Source organism: Poecilia reticulata, linkage group LG9 (assembly GCF_000633615.1).
Source record: "Poecilia reticulata strain Guanapo linkage group LG9, Guppy_female_1.0+MT, whole genome shotgun sequence".
NCBI lineage: Eukaryota > Metazoa > Chordata > Actinopteri > Cyprinodontiformes > Poeciliidae > Poecilia > Poecilia reticulata.
This window is the reverse complement of record NC_024339.1, coordinates 26,915,449-26,936,318: the sequence shown is the minus strand read 5'-3', so window position 1 is coordinate 26,936,318 and position 20,870 is coordinate 26,915,449. Positions and strand designations below refer to the sequence as shown.

At 38.9% G+C, this 20,870-nt stretch overlaps 2 protein-coding genes across 3 annotated transcripts in view; both read right to left on the bottom strand.

Moving 5' to 3' along the window:
- The window catches only part of pebp4 (phosphatidylethanolamine binding protein 4), a 63,691-nt gene extending 58,792 nt beyond the window's left edge, over positions 1-4,899 (bottom strand). Inside the window, 4 exon segments of the mRNA XM_008419007.2 lie at positions 2,843-2,975; positions 3,165-3,268; positions 4,184-4,322; positions 4,324-4,899. Of these exon segments, the coding sequence (XP_008417229.1) occupies positions 2,843-2,975; positions 3,165-3,268; positions 4,184-4,322; positions 4,324-4,364 (417 nt within the window). The 5' untranslated portion in view covers positions 4,365-4,899.
- A 1,973-nt stretch (positions 4,900-6,872) lies between these two features.
- Positions 6,873-17,814, bottom strand: rhobtb2a (Rho related BTB domain containing 2a). Of its 2 annotated transcripts, none has more exons than XM_008418993.2 (10): positions 17,284-17,814; positions 15,653-15,854; positions 15,441-15,544; positions 15,181-15,366; positions 12,672-13,612; positions 12,464-12,582; positions 10,318-10,468; positions 10,126-10,214; positions 9,192-9,297; positions 6,873-8,951 (listed from the first exon to the last, which is right to left on the bottom strand). In XM_008418993.2, the coding sequence occupies exons 1-10, from the start codon at positions 17,343-17,345 to the stop codon at positions 8,749-8,751; spliced, it is 2,163 nt and encodes a 720-aa protein (XP_008417215.1). In that variant the 5' UTR covers positions 17,346-17,814; the 3' UTR covers positions 6,873-8,748. The 2 variants fall into 2 exon arrangements, with proteins under 2 accessions (XP_008417215.1, XP_008417216.1); XM_008418994.2 differs by lacking the exon at positions 17,284-17,814 and adding an exon at positions 17,084-17,276.
- Positions 17,815-20,870: the final 3,056 nt, after the last annotated feature.

Genomic DNA, 20,870 nt, shown 5'->3' with positions numbered 1-20,870 from the left:
CAGCACACAGGTTCTCTTAATGAGAAATAAGAAACAGTGCTTGGTAAAATAAGACTGAATTCATCTAAATCAGAATCTGTAGGTTTCCTCGCAACACAGCAACCTGAAAATCGGTTGTTGAAAAAACACCCAAAATAAAAAAATTAATAAGTTTTCTTAAAGAAAAATTTATGAAACTAAACTAATCAAATCTATAACTACTAAAATATCTAAGTAAATTAGATGTTCTCAGCTCTTAGCAGTGAATCCCAAGCATGTCCCCACCATTTATTAACACATTGTACCTTTGCTTATGAAACTGTAATCAAGCCATATTCTTATGTAGTTTGGTCTCATCAGCCAAGTTGTATCCCACTCACATTGCACTGTAGATAATTTTGAGGCATTTGAGAAAGAAAAAAAAAACAAAAACAAGAGCTACATAAGCTCAAACCAGGCTTCTAAAACAGAGAAGTGCTTGTGCTGAGCATCAGTTTTGAAGTTTGGATTCAGAGATGTGCAGCTTCTGCAACCCTTTGCTTTTGGTCATATGTCCATATTTAAAGGCAGTTTTATGGGACTGCTGCCCACTGTGTTTTATTACAATTACTCAGCAGGCACGCATCCTGTCCCAGTAATGAAGTGGGTGTTACAGTGGGTGGATTTAAGCGGCCACTATTTTGGAATCCTGCTACCGGGTACGAGGTCTAAGTGGCAGAGAGAAACCAACAGCATGTTGTGCGGACGAGAAGTGCGGTGGACAAGAAGACCAATAACAACCCAAACCTTCAGATAGTGCGCCTTTACATGAGTGTCAGGGAAAATGGAGAATCACATTTCAAAGGCCAGTAAATAAAGTTTGTATTGATTAAATCTAACATGTAATCTGTTTTGCTGTCTGACACTGTTTCTGGCTCTAAAAAAGAATCCTGTAAGACAGCATTATAGATAATACGACCATAGATCAAATGGAGTTTGGGCAGGAGAAGGGCAATAGATCATGTTCGGACCAGACTGCTTAGCTCTGGAATTCATAAAACTAGCCCCTAAATCGTAATGGCTTTCAATTGAAGTTTTTCCACTTGAGGGATGTGGGATTTTCTGCATGCTTTCAGATAACGTAGAAGTGTCTCTTTTAGTCAGCAGACCCAAAACGAAGCTCAGCAGAAGAAATGCTAAAACTGAAAAGAAAAATAAATAAATAAAAATATGAAATGAATGTACTAAATATACTTTACTAAACTTCTAAGAATATAAGTGCATGTCCACCCATGAAAATGTTTTATTAAATAAGATGCACGAATGGTTAATCCCGTGTTTTTTAATACAAACCAAATCAGCAGATAGCACTGTGACTTTCTTTTACGTCGAATCAGGACTGAGAAAATTACATATTAATCTGATCCTAATTCTAACACATTCATTTGTTTTAATTGAATCAAGATGTTTTCTTCAAGCAACGTAAAAGTAGCTTGGAGAAATAACTCCCAAACTTTCCAAATCTGTTAAGGCAACAATGTCAAAAAAAGATTCACAAACACAAGCAGAGGTATTATCTATCGTCTGTACTTCCGTTTAAAAATTGAATGTTAGCGGGAACTAATATTGTTTTTATCTAACTTTGCAATTATAAAATTATTACTGTTAAAGTAAATAACTAGCATTAAACTCTGTTACATGACATTTTTCACTGTAGAAACTACAAGTGTGCATCGTAACCTTTGTTCAACTCGCGAGGTTCAGGGGAAGCTTGAAAAAGTGTTGCTAGTGCCACCTTCTGTCAACACTGGTTAATTCAGTTCAATAGTCAGTCAACAAGAAGAGCAGAAGGTTGTACAACATCAGCTGTTCAAACAGGAAGACTGGTTAAAATTTTAAAAAGATGCACATGTTATTTCATGTTTACAGTTTAGGAAGTAATTGGAAACATTTTTTTTTTTTTTTTTTACTTGGTTGGTTACCAGCAGTAGATCTGAGGCTGAGGTAGACACTGTTTATTTGATGTATTGCTGCACTCTAGTGGTTAAAATATATAATTGCAAATGTGATAAAACGTTGCACGTTAAATGCAAGGTTCAATTTAATTCAGGTTATTTAAATCACACTAATTCACAACAAAGGTCGTCTCAATGCACGTTGCAAAAAACATCCCGTTCATATAAAGAATTAACTAAATACCTCAATTTAATCTAATCAGACAGACAGAATGAAAAATGTGTTTCTGCATAATGCATTTAAGTTCATTGCTCAAATTGGTAATTTATTTTTTTAAATCTATCTAAGGAAACCTAGTGTCTGACATAAATTATTGTCCTGATTAGAAGTCTCCAATTCCTGACCTTGAGGGCTGCTCTTCTCCAACTTTTGTTAATACATCTGAATCTAGCAGTTAGATGGTAAGCAAAACTTTCTAGGACATTGTCTCATCATGAATGAGATGTATTTCAACCACCTCATTCAGGTGTCAGATCAGAGATTTCCACCAGAGTCCTCAGGATCTGATCTCTGTCTACGATCTGGAATAAATATCCCCATTATGCTTGATGTTCTGTGGCTGTGAAAATGTCCTATTAGAAGCATATGAAGTGATCATAATTGATGTCATTGCCATTTTGAGTAAACAAAGCTTATTCTTATAGCAAACTCAGCCCAAATACATGCATCTGTTCCTCAAAATCAGCACCGTACCTTTGTGATGATTTTTCCAATTTTCAACCTCACAAAACTCTTTTTAAGCATCTTTCACAAATTTATATTTAGGTTGCTTTTTCAATCCCAAGCTACCACTGTTCCAGGTCTTCCAGGGTAATTTAGCAACTTTTGATGCTCTTCAAACCTGTTAGGAAACTCACACAATCCTTACCTTCTTTGCTCCAGAGAAGTAGATCTGCGGGGCTTTCCAAACATTGCTGATTTTCTCTCTCAATTTGTGGTTCTTTGGAATCATAAGGCATTTGTCAATGTCCAGTTCTGGATAGATTACTTCCAGCCCGCCGCTTTTTTGATGAAATGTGCAAAAAAGGGAGATTCATAGAAAGACATTTGGTTTCTTGTCAGCCACATATTGGCAATAAAAAAATACAATTTGCTACATGAACAAAAATAAAAATGAAACAGTATTTAGCAAATGCATTATGGTAATTACTTTGTAGTCAGAGTTCATGGAGGCATCTGATGGTACTTACTGACAAAAAGAAGCATCCAGAGGATCTAGGGTGCTTTGTGTTGTCTGTGCCTCGACTGGTTCCAAAACGAAGGCAAATAACCCCAAAAGCAAGGTGAGCAAAGCCTACAGAAAAGCATAACTTTGTAAAACAGTAATACAATTATTCACTCAAATGAATGTTGCTTATATTATTCATCTAGTCTGCTCTTCTGACCTTTGACTTCAGCATGCCACATACACAACTGTCTCTTACTGGACATTTTCTATTTTTGCACCATTCTCTGTAAGTCCAAGTGATTTTTGTGGACAACCCCCCCCCAAAGTACCTCAGCGGTTTCTGAAATACTAAGTCCAGCCCATTTGACAACGATGCCACGTTTAACGTCACTTTAAGATCTTTGCTTCCCTATTTTGATGTTCGTTTTGAACTTAAGCAAGTCGCTAGCTACCGAAATGCATACATTTGTCCCTGCAATGTGATTGTGATATCAATTGGATAGCTGCTGTACCTAATGAAGTGTGTGTAGTACATAGTAATGTTTTACATTTCTGGGTTTCCAATTCTATTCTCTTTATAATTCAAAGTGCTCTTCTTAACCCTGAAGAGCATAACTTCATCAACAACACAATAAACATGCATAAAGCGCTTCATGTTCCTTCTAAACTAAGTGAAACGCGCATAAATCAGCCTACAGCGCGCTGAATGCTAATGGTGTTTTGCGCTGTTTCTGAGAAAAAGGACGCACTTCGCCTTCATGTCATCGTTACTTGTCATAACTCAACTGAACATGACTGACCTAAAGTTTTCGCTTTATCATTAGCTTCACTGAACGAAGGGTGTCTTTGTTATAAACGCTTAAATTCGGACTTGTTTAGTTTAGCCTTCACTTGTCCTGCTTGTTATTATTTTTGTCGCACTTGACATTTCGAGGCTGAAAAATGTAGGAAGTGTCCGCGAGGCAAACAGCAGTGAGTAAGCCAACCAAAAATACACATTTTAGCATTAAAGCGGGCATATTAGTATGTTATAAGCATTACCATCAATTTAAAATTGTGTTGCCGTGTTTGTCCGCAGGTTTGCCCCTCTCCGAGTGAGACGACAGACGCTGTTGAGCTGCAGCTGCTTCTGCGCATGACGTGGAATGTAGCTGCACAAGTTTCAGGTGTCAAGATGAAAAAAAAAACAAACAGACGACTGCCCTGTGCCCGCACTGAACATGTTCACATGTAGATTTTTCTTTATTTAAATGTTATATACACACTTTCAAGAACACATGCTACATATTCTATTTTTTTCTTCTTCTTTTTAAAGATTTACAGCTCCTAAACCATAAAAACAGCTCGACAGCAAAAAACACACCTGGAGATCACATAAAATGTCAACCAGGCTTCAAACACTGAGAACACATTCATATAGCTTTTCTTTTCCTGTTCATGTTTCAAATTTGCCTTCCTACCGTTTTGGAACAAGGCCTCGCATACTATGCAGTAGTGATTGTGCAGCATATACTACATATTTCTGGTGCTCCTAAAGCTCCCTTTGGTTTGTGCTTTTCTGTAGCTGAAATATAGCACCCAAACGTATAGAACAGGGCCCCGGTGACTGACAGTCTCTTTGTAATTTATCTAATCTGATCTCTTTACTACCTGATTTTCATTTACCTAATGATGTTGCAATTTGAAGAAAACCTGTGCTACAAAGCAGTGCAAGTTTGCATTTCTGTATGCATAGTACAATACAGGTACTGCATTAAATTGCTCTAATGCAAAAAGCTATGGTACGCAACATTTGAATTCCAGAACAAACATTTGTTTTTTGAATTTCTTTTCCCGTATATTTTTTAAAATATTTTGTATCTACGCAGACACAAAGGTAGGAGCTTTTGTGAGGAAACTTTAAAACTGTGAAATGAATGTGAAATCCCTGCATTCATTTCATGGTCAGTGTCACAATTTGGTGATTTGTCATCAAAGTCTGGCCTTAGTGAGTAAAGATATTAAAGTGGGTTTGTATTTCTGGTTTTAATATTGCAATATTCAAAGTCGAGTAACTAATGAAACTTCTGACTTTAAATCCAAATTATAGGTTGTGCTCATTTACAGATACACACCAGGGAGCACCAGGCCGCTTAAGATAACAGCGAACGAGTTGGTGACCACAGTTACACGACATTACATTCATTACCGTACACTACAGTACACTGTACATTAAGGCATGAGGTGTTGTTGATGCAAAACATCAACAGAAGAATCACTGAGAAATGCAATGCACTGAGGAATGAAATGCATGTCGATGAAAATGTGCAGTCACACTGTCAAGGCAAATTATATAAAATCATAGACCTTCCAGCAGCTAACCTACTAAATATAACTGAAAATGCTTACAACATCCAGAATTACCAAAGGTTCAGCTCTACATTGTTTCCAATCAACAAGCATGTGCCAAGATATGTTAGCATTAATAAAAATACAAAGAAACATTTTCAATTCGCATTGGCTAACCTGAAAATTACACAAAGTTGCTACTTAGAGCGCCAACCTCACCTCTTACCTAACTCTTACATTTTAAACGCTATCAAGTTTTCTATTTTGACAATCTGTCTATGGTGTTTATTTATAAGGTCAGCAGTAAATACAAGCAAGATTTTATTACTAAGTAAATTAAGATTCATCATCTCTTTTTTTTTTTGCTTTGTTTTTTATGGGGGTCTGAATGTACAGTGCCATGAAAAGTGTTCATACCTCTTTCACATTGCAACCGCATTCCCTCCACATAACAGGTACAAACATAACAGGGACCATTAAGTGGCAGGAAAATGGAATATGCTTTTCAACATTTGAATGCATTTATATATCTCTTGTTACTCTAAATGCCACAAAATCTGGTACAAACTATCAAACTAAACTTTCTGAGTGATACCGTATAATTTTCTTTCTCCAAAATCTGAAAATGGAAACAGTGTGGAACAAGTTCACAAATACCAAGATACGGCTGACAAACAGAAAGGAGGGTATTAATCAAAGAAGCAGCAAAGAGACCAATGATGACTCCAAAGAAGCTGCAGAGATCAACAACTCAGGTGGAAGCATTTGTCAGCAGAACAACTATTATAAATGCATTTTACTAATCTAATTTTTACAGACGAGAGGCATTAATAAGGCCTGTAGAGGTCTTGTTTGCAGTTTGCCTCATCATGTAGGGTTCAGTCCATGTGGGTCTCTAGTTCAATTTATATTGAATTTGAGCTCCATGGCAATGCAGTGTGTTGTGGAAATGCACTTAATCCTGAACACACCATCCCCATGGGGTCATCTTCCATGATGACAACTCAACTTACAACAGCTGCAACAGCATAGATCATAGCAAATTTTAAGTGTTAGCAGGGCAAAAAATTTGCAAGGCTTTGAGACAAATAGCCTAAAAAAACTTGCAGTTGTGCCTGCAGGTAAAGGTGTTCTACATAGTATTGAATAAGGGGAGAACACACAGATGCACACTTTTAAGAAATAGTCTGTTGTGAAGAATTTTGACAGTTTCTTCCCACCTCAAAGAAAAGAAAGTCATGCTGCCTGACGGATTAAATACCAATAGAATATCTTAAAGTCTGTTGCAATGTGACATGTGAAAAGGTAAAAGCGGTACGAAGACTTTTGCCAGATCCTTCACGTCCAGTCAGTCCAAAGAACAAATAATTGCATACAATATTAAAGAAAACTTTTTAAAAAAAAATTGACACTATGTAAGCTAATGCTGCAATGAAAAGTCTGTTTTCGTATAACCAGAGTATGATTTCAGGATGTAAGGTACATTTTTATGATATAATTCATATATGTCAATATCTACTTTACTTTGAAACTCTATTTTACATACAGTATAATCCATTGTTAAATGTACCTGCCTATAATTTGCATGTACAGTAAAGTATGTAACAGATGTAGCTGGAAGTCAGCACAATAAGTATTCAGTTATTTCAAACATCATGTAAGTAGCTGCACAGTAACTAAAAACAATTTCGGTAAGTCTATTTTCAGTTTTACTGAGTAATACAGTAAGATTTTGCTCACTGCCAGCAGTGCACAATATTAGGTAACAACAGTACATTAGAGTTTATCTGATATTTAATACAATTTACAATACTACCCATCCTCTCTGAGCACCATGCCTGCAAATCTGAAACATTCTGCAGCCCATTGTACAATCAAGAGCAACAGTAGATGACAATCTTGAACATGACATACAGCAAGGTGTGCAAAACAAATCCAGAAAGATGCTTTGATAGTCACAAACTGAATTGAGCGACCTTAAATGTCTTGGTTTTGTCTCCTCTGCAGCCTGTCTTGACATAGCACGAAACAGTCTAATGCTGCTCAGCAGTATGCTGCCACTGGAAGTTCATATGTTTCCCTCTGGAGTTCAGAAAGATCGTGTGGTGATGTTGAAGGTGCAGAGATTAGATCATCCAGTAGTAAGTTAACACGACAATGACTGACACCCACCGACTCTGCCATGTACAGATTTCAAATAACCAATCACATTCAAAGGGGCAAATCTCTTAAAAACAAGTTCCCACCACAGACAAATATAGTAATAATACAATCACTTCAGCTCTGATGATTAATACATTATCTGTTGCTTTTCAGGATGACAGCAGTCAAAATGACAGGACTATTTTATGGAGACATGTAGTTGAACATGTGTGCTATTAATCCACATTGAGCAAACCCGTTTGGAATAGCAGTGGTGATAGCTGCATTCAGGGGCAAATGAAAGAACGAAGCAACTTGAACCAGGAATCCTTTGTGTCAGATGACACTGTATCCATTCATGTGAACTTAAGCCCTTTTGTGGCAAAAAGCCACAGACCAAAAGATCACGATATGTAGGTGGTACAAGAGATACCAGGTTAAGCTATGCAAGCTTATTGTATAAATTCTGCAAAGTTGAATAAACATACAAAAATAACAGGAATAGTAGTGTTTGTGTTTATTTTTGTAGACATGATCGTCATAGAAACTTTCAAATGAATTATTGTAGTTTGCTCTTTCCAGACAAGCCGTACTTTCGTTATCTCCAGTTTGAAATCATGATCAACATGCGGTCTGGCAGATTGTACAAACACTTAAGGGCAAAGTGTTTTATCTCTGAGACTTGAGTTACTGTTGAATTGCTGGTTGTCAGAGCTGGTAAGCAGCACTTAGTTGTCAGCTCAGGTTATTGGTATTTATTTATAGCCACAGGTTGAAAGTTCTGTGCTGGCAAATTTATTTATTAAACTTTAAATTCTAATATGGGCATATTTAGCAATCCACTTTGCACTTGTTCCACTGTGTCATAAGTCGAGACAGTTTATACTATGGAGGTTTGTCTCTTTGTCTTTAGCAGACAAAGAGCTGAAATTGTAAGGAATAATACTTTTAAATTTATTCACAACTCTGAGCTGACTTTGCAAACATGGAGCGTTTGCCCACGGAGGCAGAGGGATAAAAGGTCTGCCTGAATGTTTGGAGTATACCAAGCTATCAGTGCTTGTCTTCTATTGTGTCCTTTACAATTTGCAAACATACAGATGGACTCCAGACTGGACCCCGCCCTTACCACCTGGTCAAATAATGGCAGATGATCCGGAGGGTGAGTTTGAGTTTGGGGAGGAAGGAAGGTTCCAGAAGAGCCACTTGCGTTTACATTGCCGTCTCTGGTACAGGTAGTCCTCTTTTTCACGCTCTTTGCGTGCTCTTTGGTAGTGGTCGTCTTCCTTCAAGTACCAAACTGGTGGCCAGCGATGTTTCTCAAAGTAGTCTTGGTTCTCTGCATCAGAACACATTTTTATTAATAATTAACATTTTTCGGTACAGAGATTTTTTTTAAGAAGATGGTTTCAAGTTATCCTAAAAGTTGAAAAAATATTTAGCTTTAATGAAGGACTTTAGAAAATAAGATATTAATCTCAGAAGCTTCATTCTTTGCAGTCATTTGTGCCAGAATTCAACTAAAGAATGAGAAAAAGAATGACAACAGCAGAATCTTGGCAAAGTCTAAATGTGGTACCTGTGGACTTAGCCTTCATTTCACGTGGAAACTTGCGGCAGACACTGTTGTAGTTGGTGCAGATGTGGTGCAAGCACCATCCAGTCAGCTGCTGGGCTCCATGGAACTGTCAACATTCAAAGTGAGATTGTCATTTTAGTGCAGAGTCAGTTGTTCTAGCTGAAAACTGAGATTTTTGACCTCTGATTAGGAAAAATATCCTCAATATTGAAAATACACTTGAATGTTGTAACGTATTTCTGCATATGGTGCAACAGATAATATGAACTGCTTCTTGAAAGACTATCCATCCATCCATTTTCTTGCACCCTTTTTCCCTCAGTGGGGTCGGGAGGGGTGCTGGTGCCCATCTCCAGCCAACGTTTCGGGCGAGAGGCGGGGTACACCCTGGACATGTTGCCAGTCTGTCGCAGGGCAACACAGAGACACACAGGACACACAACCATGCGCACACACACTCATACCTAGGGGCAATTTGGAGAGGCCAATTAACCTGACAGTCATGTTTTTGGACTGTGGGAGGAAACCGGAGTACCCGGAGAAAACCCACGCATGCACAGGGAGAACATGCAAACTCCATGCAGAAAGACCCCAGGCCGGGAATCGAACCCAGAACCTTCTTGCTGCAAGGCAACAGCTCTACCAACTGCGCCACTGTGCAGCCCCTTCTTGAAAGACTATCAGTAGTTAATTCAATTTTGTATTCATTTTTGCATGAAATTGATGTAAAGTAAATGCTTTTTTTTTCGGTATTAATGTAGAATTCCAGAGGTACAGATTATGACCAAAGAAAACCAAAAAGTTCAGATAGTGCTTTCTTTTGCCACACCTGGTAGTACTGACCATTTGCATAATATTTATAAAAGTCCAATTTGCAAGAGAAAACATGATCAAGACTCAATTATTATTTGTCATCATTGACAGGTGAGAGCACCTGGGCCATATCCAAGTATATCAGCACATCGCCATCGATATCCGTCCCCATCATCGCCGACTCCGTCAAAACTGTTACTGTGTAGAGTTCTGAAAAGAAACGCGCTTCAGAGTCTGAGACCAATTAAAAAGCATGCAGCTTTATTTCTGATATGATCCAGTGCAGGGAAATAAGCAACAGCAAATGCGATACCTGTTAGAGCGACCAGGTGGGGGAGGCAAAGACGGTTGGCAAGAACAATGAGCTCCATTGCATCCAAGTCTGACCGAGAGCAGAATCTGCCCATGTAGAGATACTCCAGCACGGCTCGCATGCAGCTCCGAGTCGTGTTGGGAAGCAGCACCTTACAAACAGAAAGACGGGGCGGGGAGTTACTTACAAGCTCCGATTTTCTGCTGATTTGTAAATTCCAGAAGCTCATCTGCTATGAGAGGATTTATTTCTCCTAATATCTCTATAGACAGAATGTCTATAGAGATATAGACAGAATGTCTATAGAGACAGAATGTCTATAGAGATTCTGGCTCTTTAGTCCTTCTAAATGGACTAAAAGCTCGGTTGACAGGCTTTTTCTCACTATGCAGAAATCTAACTGGTCCTTTCAAGGAGTAATGCTTAAAGAAATAGGAGCTAAGATAATGGTTCACACAGGAAATTGCTATAGATGATGCAACAATGCAGAAAAATGAAAAATAACACAATCCAATATGCAAAGCTTTTTCAGTTTAGCCTCAAAAATAAATGTTTATATGGATAAGGATAATACAGGATCCCTAGAAAATATCTGAAAGGACTGATTTCCATTTTAGTCATTAAATTGAAAAAAAATAAAAATAATAATAATTATGTTATAGATTGGCCAAACATTGTTCATACCATTTTAGAAGGTTTTATATAATTTTTGGCATGCCATTATTACTGTATTCTCAAAACAGATACTCCTTTTACTTTGATTTATTATCATTTGAGATGCATGTCTGGTTTTCCATCAGATACAAACTTCTGAGTTAAATAAATAAATAAATAAATACAAATCTATGTAAATCTAAATCTACCACAAGTATGAATAGTTTTGGGATTAACTATGTAATGTATTTACCTGCAGCAGCAGTGACTCAAGCAAAAAGTATCCCATTTCTTAAACTGTCCTAAAGCAGATTATTGATCAGTGCGTCTAAAAATAGATTTAAAAAATCTAATCTTTGTTTAGAAAAGCTTTTCTTCTTCTTTTAGTAAATCACTATACTTTGGAGTGAAAACACACACCGTATCTCCCTCACAGATTTACAGTATGTCTGGATCACAAAGCCAGTTTAATAGTATTAAACCAGAGTTAGAGTCCCCTAATTGAATTATCCCTCACATCCCCAATGGAGTGCTGCTAACGTCAGCCTACTGTGCCTTGCAAAAGTATGTAGATCCTTTAAACTTTTTGCCATCTTACAAAATGTTTAAAGGTATTACTTTAAACTTTATTATACAAAATACGCAATTGTGTATAATAAGTCGAAGGAAAATTACATGATTTGAAACTTCACTTCCAATTAAAATTCTGAGTTTTGTGGATTTCATATTCACCTCCACTATGTCAATAACTTGTTCTTGTTTGGAAGATAGCTCAAGTTAGGCAGACTGGAAAGCACCTATGAAAAGCAAGTGCACTTGCACTTTGATTAGACCATTTTAACACATGAATGTGCTCTCATCTGTTGTGGCAGACTCTTTGTTTACTGTTGTTGTCCTCCAACCAGACTAGAACAAAGACTGTGCAAGATTTCAGAGACTTCATTCCAGGATAGCCTCATATTTAGTCTCATCTTTCTTGGTTGGTGATGTTTAATGCTAGCTGTTATCACACATCGTCTTTTGTATGTCCAAAAGCTAAATTTTAATCTCATCAAAGCCCCTTCTTCCACACGTTTGCTGTGTCATCTGCAAAGTTGATACCAAACTATTAACAGGGATTCTTATCTCTTTCTGTCTACACTGGTTTTCTTCTTCCCCCTCTCCTATTAATGTCATTAATGGACTTCACAACTAATAATTGCTCTCAAATAATGCTCTTCTTTCCCAACTTGTCCATTTTAACTCTTTAGATTATGATTGGGTACTGTTCTAAAAAGTGCTGATATATTTTTTTATAACTTAAACCATCTTTGAACTTCTTCACAACTTTCTTCCTGACTTATCTTGCCTTTTTCTTGGTTTTCATGTTTGTTTACTAAGGCTTTCTAACAGAAATCTGACAATCTGGACTCCACAAGAGCAGAGTGATTTATTCAAACGGTGTCTTACTAGTTTTAAAGAACATCTGATATGCAGTCTATCCTTGGCTCACCTCTTTGGTGCAGCTCTCAACGAAAGGTCCACCAAACATAGCTGCCATCCAGTCACAACTAGAGATGAGCAAAGGCTTGTGGGCCATGATCGTCCCATCGTCGAGCTTGAATACCACGTCTGCAGCATCAATACGGAAACACTGGTAAGCCCTTAGTCATAACTGTGTCAAATGCAGTGAGGAAGCAAACATAATAAAGTTCTCTCACCAGAAAAGGTGCCTTTAGCCAAGCATTCTTTTACTCTATTTGTGCGGCGTACATGGAAGGCTTTGGTGATTTCCTGGTTCATGAAGGCTTCGTTGTTAAGTATGTTTGCCACCATCATCCGCAGATCAAAGACCTCCAGCAGCTCAGCGATGTGTGCAATCTGCATGAGTTCCTTCTCATTCTCGTCCAGCTGACCGGTGTACAGGTAGCGAAGCACTGCTCGAAAAGGCCCGAGCTGGATCGACAGGTCCATGTGTACGACGGTCATGAATCTGGAGGTGTACGTCACAGGGTCATCCACCAGCTCCTCCTGAATGCTGACGAAGGCTCGACTCCATGAGGAGAGCAGTCTGCCGCGCCGGGCGCCCTCAGAGTCCTTCAAGGTGCCGTCGCTCGTGCACGCCCGCAGGTTGGCCCTGTCTCCGTCGTCGCTGCTCTCACAAACATCAAAGCTAGCAGCACGCATCAGCAGCTCTCTGCCAGAGAGGGGGCCACGCGGGGGCCGTTCAGTCTCCTCATTTTGCGTGTCCATACTGAACAGGTCATAAAACTTTGAGGAGGATGTTGCCAAGTATATCTTGTGTGCAAAGATTTTCTGTCGCTCCTGTAGGACCAGGATGACATCAGCACAGTGTGGGTCCTCCAGCAGGCCGGCCGGGTGCTCTTCTGTGGTGGAGGGGGGAGGTGGCACAGTGATGATAGGAGGGGGAGGCTTCGGGGGAAGGAAGGGCGCTTGGAGCAGAGGCCGCTGGACATTTCTGAGGTGAGATTTCCAAAACTGCAGATGGCGGCGAGAGATGAGAGCAGCTCGGATGGCATTGTCAAAGACGTCCTTGACACCAAATTGAGCAACGACACTGGTTTCATAATACGGGACGCCCAGCTCTTTGGCTACCTCCCTTCCTCTCTCTGGTGGAAGGATCTCGTTGGATTTTATAGGTCTGAAAATGAGAAGGTAATGACCATTGGAGAGGAGGGAAACCAAAATCTGATTTATTTACTGATAAAACTTTATCTGGCATTAAACTAGATTAAACTTTTCCTGTTTTAGGTAAATTAGTATTACATGGATAATTTCTGTTTTGTTTAATTGTTACTTTGCTATTTAAATTCAGAAGCATGAATTGCAGTTTACACATTTTGAGCATTTTTCCACAAGCTCCCTACAATAGTTTGCCGTAATTTTGGCTCATTCCTCCTAACAGAACTGATAAACCTGAAACAGATTTATAGGCTCCCTTGCTCACACACATGCTTAAGGCTTTGCCCACACATTTTTGATGAGATTAAATTTCAGGACTTTGTGATGGATACTCCAGAACTTGGATTTTGTTGTCGTTACATCAGTTTGTGATTAATGTACCATCAACATAACAGATCACTGTCTACTTCTTGGAGTTTGTTGTGCCTTATTTAACTTAGTGACTGATGTCTTAAGATGTTTTCTCAATATTTATTTAATGATTATTGAGGAATTTAAAGGTGCTAAACTCATGGAATACATAAATAAGAAATGATACACAAACTCCATTCTCCCTGATCATAGATAAACAGAAAGACATTTAATGCACATCTGCGGATTCACACCGCATTTTCCTCATCTCATTTTCATTGTCTCAGAAATCCAAAATGTCTTGTCTCTTACTTCTGACATCAGGTTTTTATACCATTCCAGCCCTATTGTTGTGTATTGGAAAGCTTTTGACCAATGGCGTTACCGAACCTCGCTTGCATAGCAATTCTGGCTCCGTCTTACACTGGATGTGTGATGGAAGTTCCGAGAATTAGGGCTTGACCTCCTGGAAATTAAATCTGCTCCATCAGAAGAACTATTAGTCAGGTTGTTGGTTTCTTATCTGTCCAAACAGAGATTCTTTCCCATTCCTGGCTGACATTCTTGCATGCAAGCAGGAAAAGACGTTTGCCAAAGGTTTCTTGCATAACAACTTAACCTTTCCCTCTTTGGTGATTGTTTATTCCACATCTCTCCAGTCTGAATTCCTTTCTGACTTCTAGGTCAGATTGACCCAGTATATTTGACACAGTACATTTCTTTTCAGTCAAAATATATCTTAATGTGAATCAACCAACAACATGACTTTTAACTATTAATATAATCATATTCCTCTATATGATCTATTTTTCTCATGATGTAATCTATTCTGTTGAGCAAAACACCAACACAACATGACACCAGCTCTGCCATATTTTAAAGATGGGATGATGTTCTCAGGTTTTCAAGTTTCCTTGGGTGTTGGGTGTGCAACTATTGAACTAAATCAAACAAAACAAAATGCTTTGAAAATTCATCTGGGGTTTATCATAAGCATTGTAGTCTGACTCTAAAAATTCTCTCTGAAAGTCTAATATGATTTCATGTCAGTGAGAAGGAAAAAAGAAAAAGGTTACATGACTTTTTATGCAATGTATGCACATCTGGTTTCATTAGAATCTCTTTGACAGGAAAAGCTTGCATTCAAAGAAACATTGTAACATTAAGTCTCGGTACCTGGCCAAAGGCCTCCGTGCCCTGTTGACTGCCTCCAGATCTGCATAGCGCAGGTCCAGCTGGCACCCTACCAAGATGACAGGAGCGCGGGGACAGAAGTGCTTGATCTCAGGGTACCACATGGTCTTTACATGGTACAGAGAGTTTGGGTTGGCGATGGAGAAGCACAGCACCACAACATCGGACCTGAACATGCCACAATTATTTTTGTTAGTTGTGATGGATGAGTCCCACCAACATCGCCTTTAGCAGTTCCTCACCTGCCGTATGCAAAACGCCGGTCCTTGTGATGATCTCCAAAAGTATCCCATAGCCGCAGGGACACACTCACATCATCCACTACATCTCTGGAGCGCTCTAACACCTGAGCAGCAACAAAGCATGAATATTCATAAATTTTTGCAAATTACACGAAGCACTACAGGCACTTACGATGTGCTTTTTTGCAACAATGTTTACCATTCCTACTCACCTCTTGGCATACTCTGTACTGATCGATTGCCCAAACTGTGGGCACATGCGTAGCAAGTAACTGGTACTGAGTGAGTGTGGCATTGCAGGCCCGGGCGCAGATAAGGCGGGTCTTTCCAACTGCATTGTCACCCACTACCACACACTTGATAGTTTCAACGTTTGGCCTCTCATAGTCCATATCAGTATCTGTCAACTGGGACCTGAGGAAATTACAAAACCATAAACAAAACACTGCTTTCAGATCCAGAAGTCTATGGCATCCTGCATGGTATCAGAGCTCTCACTCTGTTTTTCATCCGCACTGCTCAGTCAGCCTGCAGAGCTAACAATGAATGGTCTCGTGACTTCCCTGTGCTCATTCACAAGTTTCCCGTCACTGATTCTTAAAGTGACCAGCAGACAAACAGAGAGGACGCTTTGTTTATCCCAGTCTTTAAAAGCAACACACAGCCAAACTTTTGCTGGAAAGCATAAACACTATTATCTCTTTTTAGCTACAGAAGACTCTCTAAAAATTCCATGACTATTGGAAAATATTGAAAATGTAAGTCCATCGCGGAAAAGGCTATGTCAGTTCTGTCATAGCAAAACGTCCAACTTTATAAGACATATCCTCTGTCCTAATTCACTAGATTTAGAATTTCACAAAGAAGTGTCAACTCCTTTAGATGCGTCCTTGCTCTAATGCATCTGGATCAAAGAGACAAATTACTTTCTCAGCCAGGCTTTCAGACTCATTTATCTATTTCAGATAAGATGAAACTTACAAAATCTGCAGGACACCGGCCCCAGCGGTAAAGGGGTTCCTTGATTTAAATGTTTAATCTCATATTAATTTTTACCAAACTGTGAGAATTAGCAGCCAAAGGTCATCAATATTTAAAATATCACACTGCCGTTTTTCTGAATGAAGTGAGTACGCCCTCATACTACCTCAGCTGCCTAGACTCGAGTAATCCTCTTCTTTGAGCATCTTCGGCCTTTGGGCTGACTCTTGGTCATTCCAAAGACTGATTCCTGGTATTTATTTATTTTAGCAAAAACTGAAGATTTCTTATGCATGCAATGCCCCACTTCCAGTATTCAGGCTGCTTTCTTGCTATTTAAGTCACTAGCTCGTTTTCATTCATAAAACAGGCTCCCTATGAGCAACACAAGCTGCAGCCCTGCTTGACTCATATGTATTAACACACAGACACCTAACAATTTGACCTTAAGCTGGGCCTCTGAGAAGATCCACCGCCTGAAATAATGCTCTACAACATGCCCTTCCTGTAATAGCACACACTAGACTGCGCAACTCTCAAATGAATTAATCATTTTTATAAGGTCGGATATTACACATCATTCACAATGCAAAATGAATAGGTCGGTTCGCATCCTCCGCCACCAAGATATTAGAAGCAGAATAAAATAGTTGATTTCCTACCATGAGGAGCGGACTGTCCCTCCACCACCGAGACAAACTAGTCATGAGGCTTTGCTGCATTACACGTTATGTAACGCCCCGTCACTGACTCCTGAGCCTGTTTATCCGGCTCCGTGCGACTCCAGCGCAAAACCAATGATAAAGGATTAAAACCAGTTTGATTCCGCTGCCATTCTAAATGCCGTACGGACCCTCCTTACCGCAACAAAAGGAAGTGCTGCATTAGGTTGGTCGATGAGCGAGTCGGAAAGCGGGGCTCCATCGGATGCGGCTCGCACCTGACGGCTGCTCGTATTCTGCTTCATCTTCGGGGAAAGGTGATCCGACCGAGGCTTGGAAAATAGCCGACCGAGCCCTGACGTTTAGGTGAAAAGCCCCTCTGGATCAGTGCATATAAAGGCGACCGCAGTGCAAGGAGCGCGACCGCTGCTCTGAAATGTGCCGCTGCTTGCAGAGCTGCAGCTCTGACCGTCATGGAGCCAACTTGCACTTACTGTAAGGGCTCCGTAGCTAATAATAGGCAGGAGCACAGAGGGAGAAAAAAAAAAGAGGGGATCATTACAAAACACTGATCCACTTTAAAGTCGCACAAATCTAATTCTTCTGTCCTGAAGCAGCCCCGATAGAGTCGGTACACTGTGAATGTTGTTTACACACGGAACTAAATCAGATACAGGACAATAGTGTAAGAAAGCATTACACTTGCAAGGCTGTCTTTAGCAATGAAAACAAACATGCATGTCCAAACAAACATGCATGTGCAAAGATGCATGCAAGATACGAGCAGAGACGTTTTTTTATATATATATATGTAAGGGCTATATGGGCGTTTGCCCAGGGCTGCATTAGAGAGGAGCGCCAGAAAAAACTGGTCAATTCTCTGAAAAATGTTTCTATTGGGGTTTCATTTGAAAAGTTACACTGTAAGAAAAAATAAGAGCAATATTCTGGTTTATTTGGGTGTTCTTATTTCAAAGTAATAATTTCACATTTGCCACAGTTCCAAACTAAATAGTTAATTCACAAACTAAACATTTAATTTACAAACTAAAAAGTGTTACTTTTATTTTGGATCTACACATTACACATTACAACATGGATATGTCCCCGCACTTCCCATATCTGCGCCCTCTGTCCACCCCACATTTTTCAGCTGTTATAACTATTAAATTCATTTTTTTAACAAGCTGTAAGGTATTTTTTCTGAGCCAATTTTAAACGCACAATGAGTGTACATTCTAACATTTGGCTTCAAGGGCTCAACATAGGGAAGTCTCTCCGTCTCCATTCAACAAATGCTTACCCTCATCCAGCCAAGTGACGGGCAAAATTTGTGCATGCAAAATTTCGAGCTTTTACATGTAGACGTCCATACGAGGGCGAGTGAAGCTGAAAATATGTACTTACTTTTGTCACTGCTGGTGTGTTGGTGTCTCTGCGTCTCTGTGACTCGTTCTATCTTATGTCTGCCTCAGGTCCTGGGTGCTGAGTGTGTTTCTCTTCACATGCTATTAAACATTCTTATCAAGAGAACTTAGATACACAAGCCCACTATGCATTGTGTTTCTCTATCTCTAGGACTTTATATTGACTCGCATTCCTTTCTACAGCCTGACCCTGACCCTTACCCAGGGCTGCTGCTAACCTAACCATTAGCAATACATATCTGACCTTAAACCATATGTAAACTCAATTCACACCCCTAACCCCAAAAAGACACTTCTTCTAGTGAGAAGCAGGCTTTGATCCCCACAAGGACCAATCAGTCTCCACAGTGTTGTATAAGAAAAATTGTCCTTACAATGTATCAAATCAACACCACACAAACACAAGCACACACACACACACACATACACTCACAGGTATTAAGATTCAGGTGTTGTCAGACACCCTAACAATCTTGTATTGTCTTATTCAGTGATGTTGTAGTTGTTACTGATATAAATGTGTTGTTTGTGGTTTCATTTTGTCTCTTTCTGCAGGTATAGAAGCAGATTTCTAGGGTGTTGTCTCATATTCTTTCCATCCCTCTTTCCTTTTAAAAATATTTCCCCACATATCTCCATTCCTTTCTCATTTCCATCTCCATTACATTACATTTGAAAAAAGTACAAAAATTATACAAGAAAACTAATCACTTCAAATTCAGTTCAGATATATAGTCAGTTTTACATCCAATTACAGTCCCTCTTCAGAACTAATGATGACATGATACCATCAAATTCAGCTTGTCATACTCTAATAAGAGACTAAAGTTGTTAACTCAATAATTTTGACCTTTTAATCACGTCACACATGTTTATAAGTCTCACACTGTTTTAGATTGTAGCTTTTTACTTATTATGCTAAATAAGAACTGTCATAATAAGCAAATAAAAAGATATGCTGAGGTCACAGTATTTTACTAAATTATATAAAAATGATTTTTACTACCTGAAAGGCACATAAACCAAACATTAAACAGCAGGTGTAAAATTGACATTTAGTGAATTACTAAAGTTAGATCTGCACTTTACTTTATGTAGCTTTGGTTTCATTTTCAGAATACAAACCTATGAATACGTTGGAGACAAAAAAATAACATAAACATAAATAGAAAACTAACTTACCACTCACAGGTACTGCCTGCCATTGTAGACAGAGTTGAGAGAAGCCTAACCAATTGATCTTTCTCAGCAAAGAGAGTTTTGAAAGGCAAAGGACATTTTCTGCAGCATCTGTTTGTGCTCCGTTCAGGTTGCAATGACTGACTGCAGTCTGGCGTTTATACAGTACATCTTAATCTTGTTCCAGCACCAAGTACAACATTTTACAGTTGACCTTTATACCTGGGCATTCGCAACATGTTCCTGTGAGAGCAGATTTATTTTGAGTTAAGAAATGCTTCAACGTTAAGCTGATTTCAACAGTTGATAAACCCTCAACAGATTAATATTTTAATACAACATTTCAACATTTTTATATGTTGTGACATTATTTCAGCCAGTTCAAAAATTCCTGGAGCACAAAACAGTACTAATGGTTAACTTTTTAAAAAATTATTTTTATACATTTTTTTTATATGAAGAATTAGTGCTAAAAGTCCTGCGGTGGTCCATTTATTCCACTAGGTGGGGCTGCAACTCAACATTTCTTCTTTCTTCTCTCACGATGATAATAGGGAGTAAAATGTAGGTGATCTAATATCTACTTATGATGCATGTCACGTTAAACTTGTTTTGTATATAAATAGCAAAAATAAATATAAGAAAAGAAGAAAGAGGAGAGGGTTAAATTTGCCAACAAGCCGAAAAGAAAAGAGAAAGAAATGGGTGGGGCTAAAAAAACTTTAGGAGAAAAAAAGGTTAGAGCAGGATGGTACGGAGCCAAGTGAACCAAGTTTGCTGATGTTTTCCTTGCTGGAGTTTCAGTGACGACACTTGGACAAATCAGCAGGACTGCAACAAATTAGCAAGCACTGCCTGCATGGCTGTATCAGTCTAGCTCAGACTTGGCATGTAATTTGTTTGTGTTTTTGGATGTATTCAGGGCACATCAAGGCAGCCTATCAGCAATGTTGCACTGTTGGTTCATTCATGATTAATCTACTTGATCAATTCAAATAAATCCACAGGCTAATCAAAAAGAGGCAAACTTTTCGCTATTGCGATTTTTTGTTAATTAATTTTTGCTTTGATTTTATAATAAACCTCTGCCTAATAAACAACGGTTTTAATTAACAAGTTTAGTGATAAAATGTTATTTTAATTTTATCAATACACACACACACACACACACACACACACAC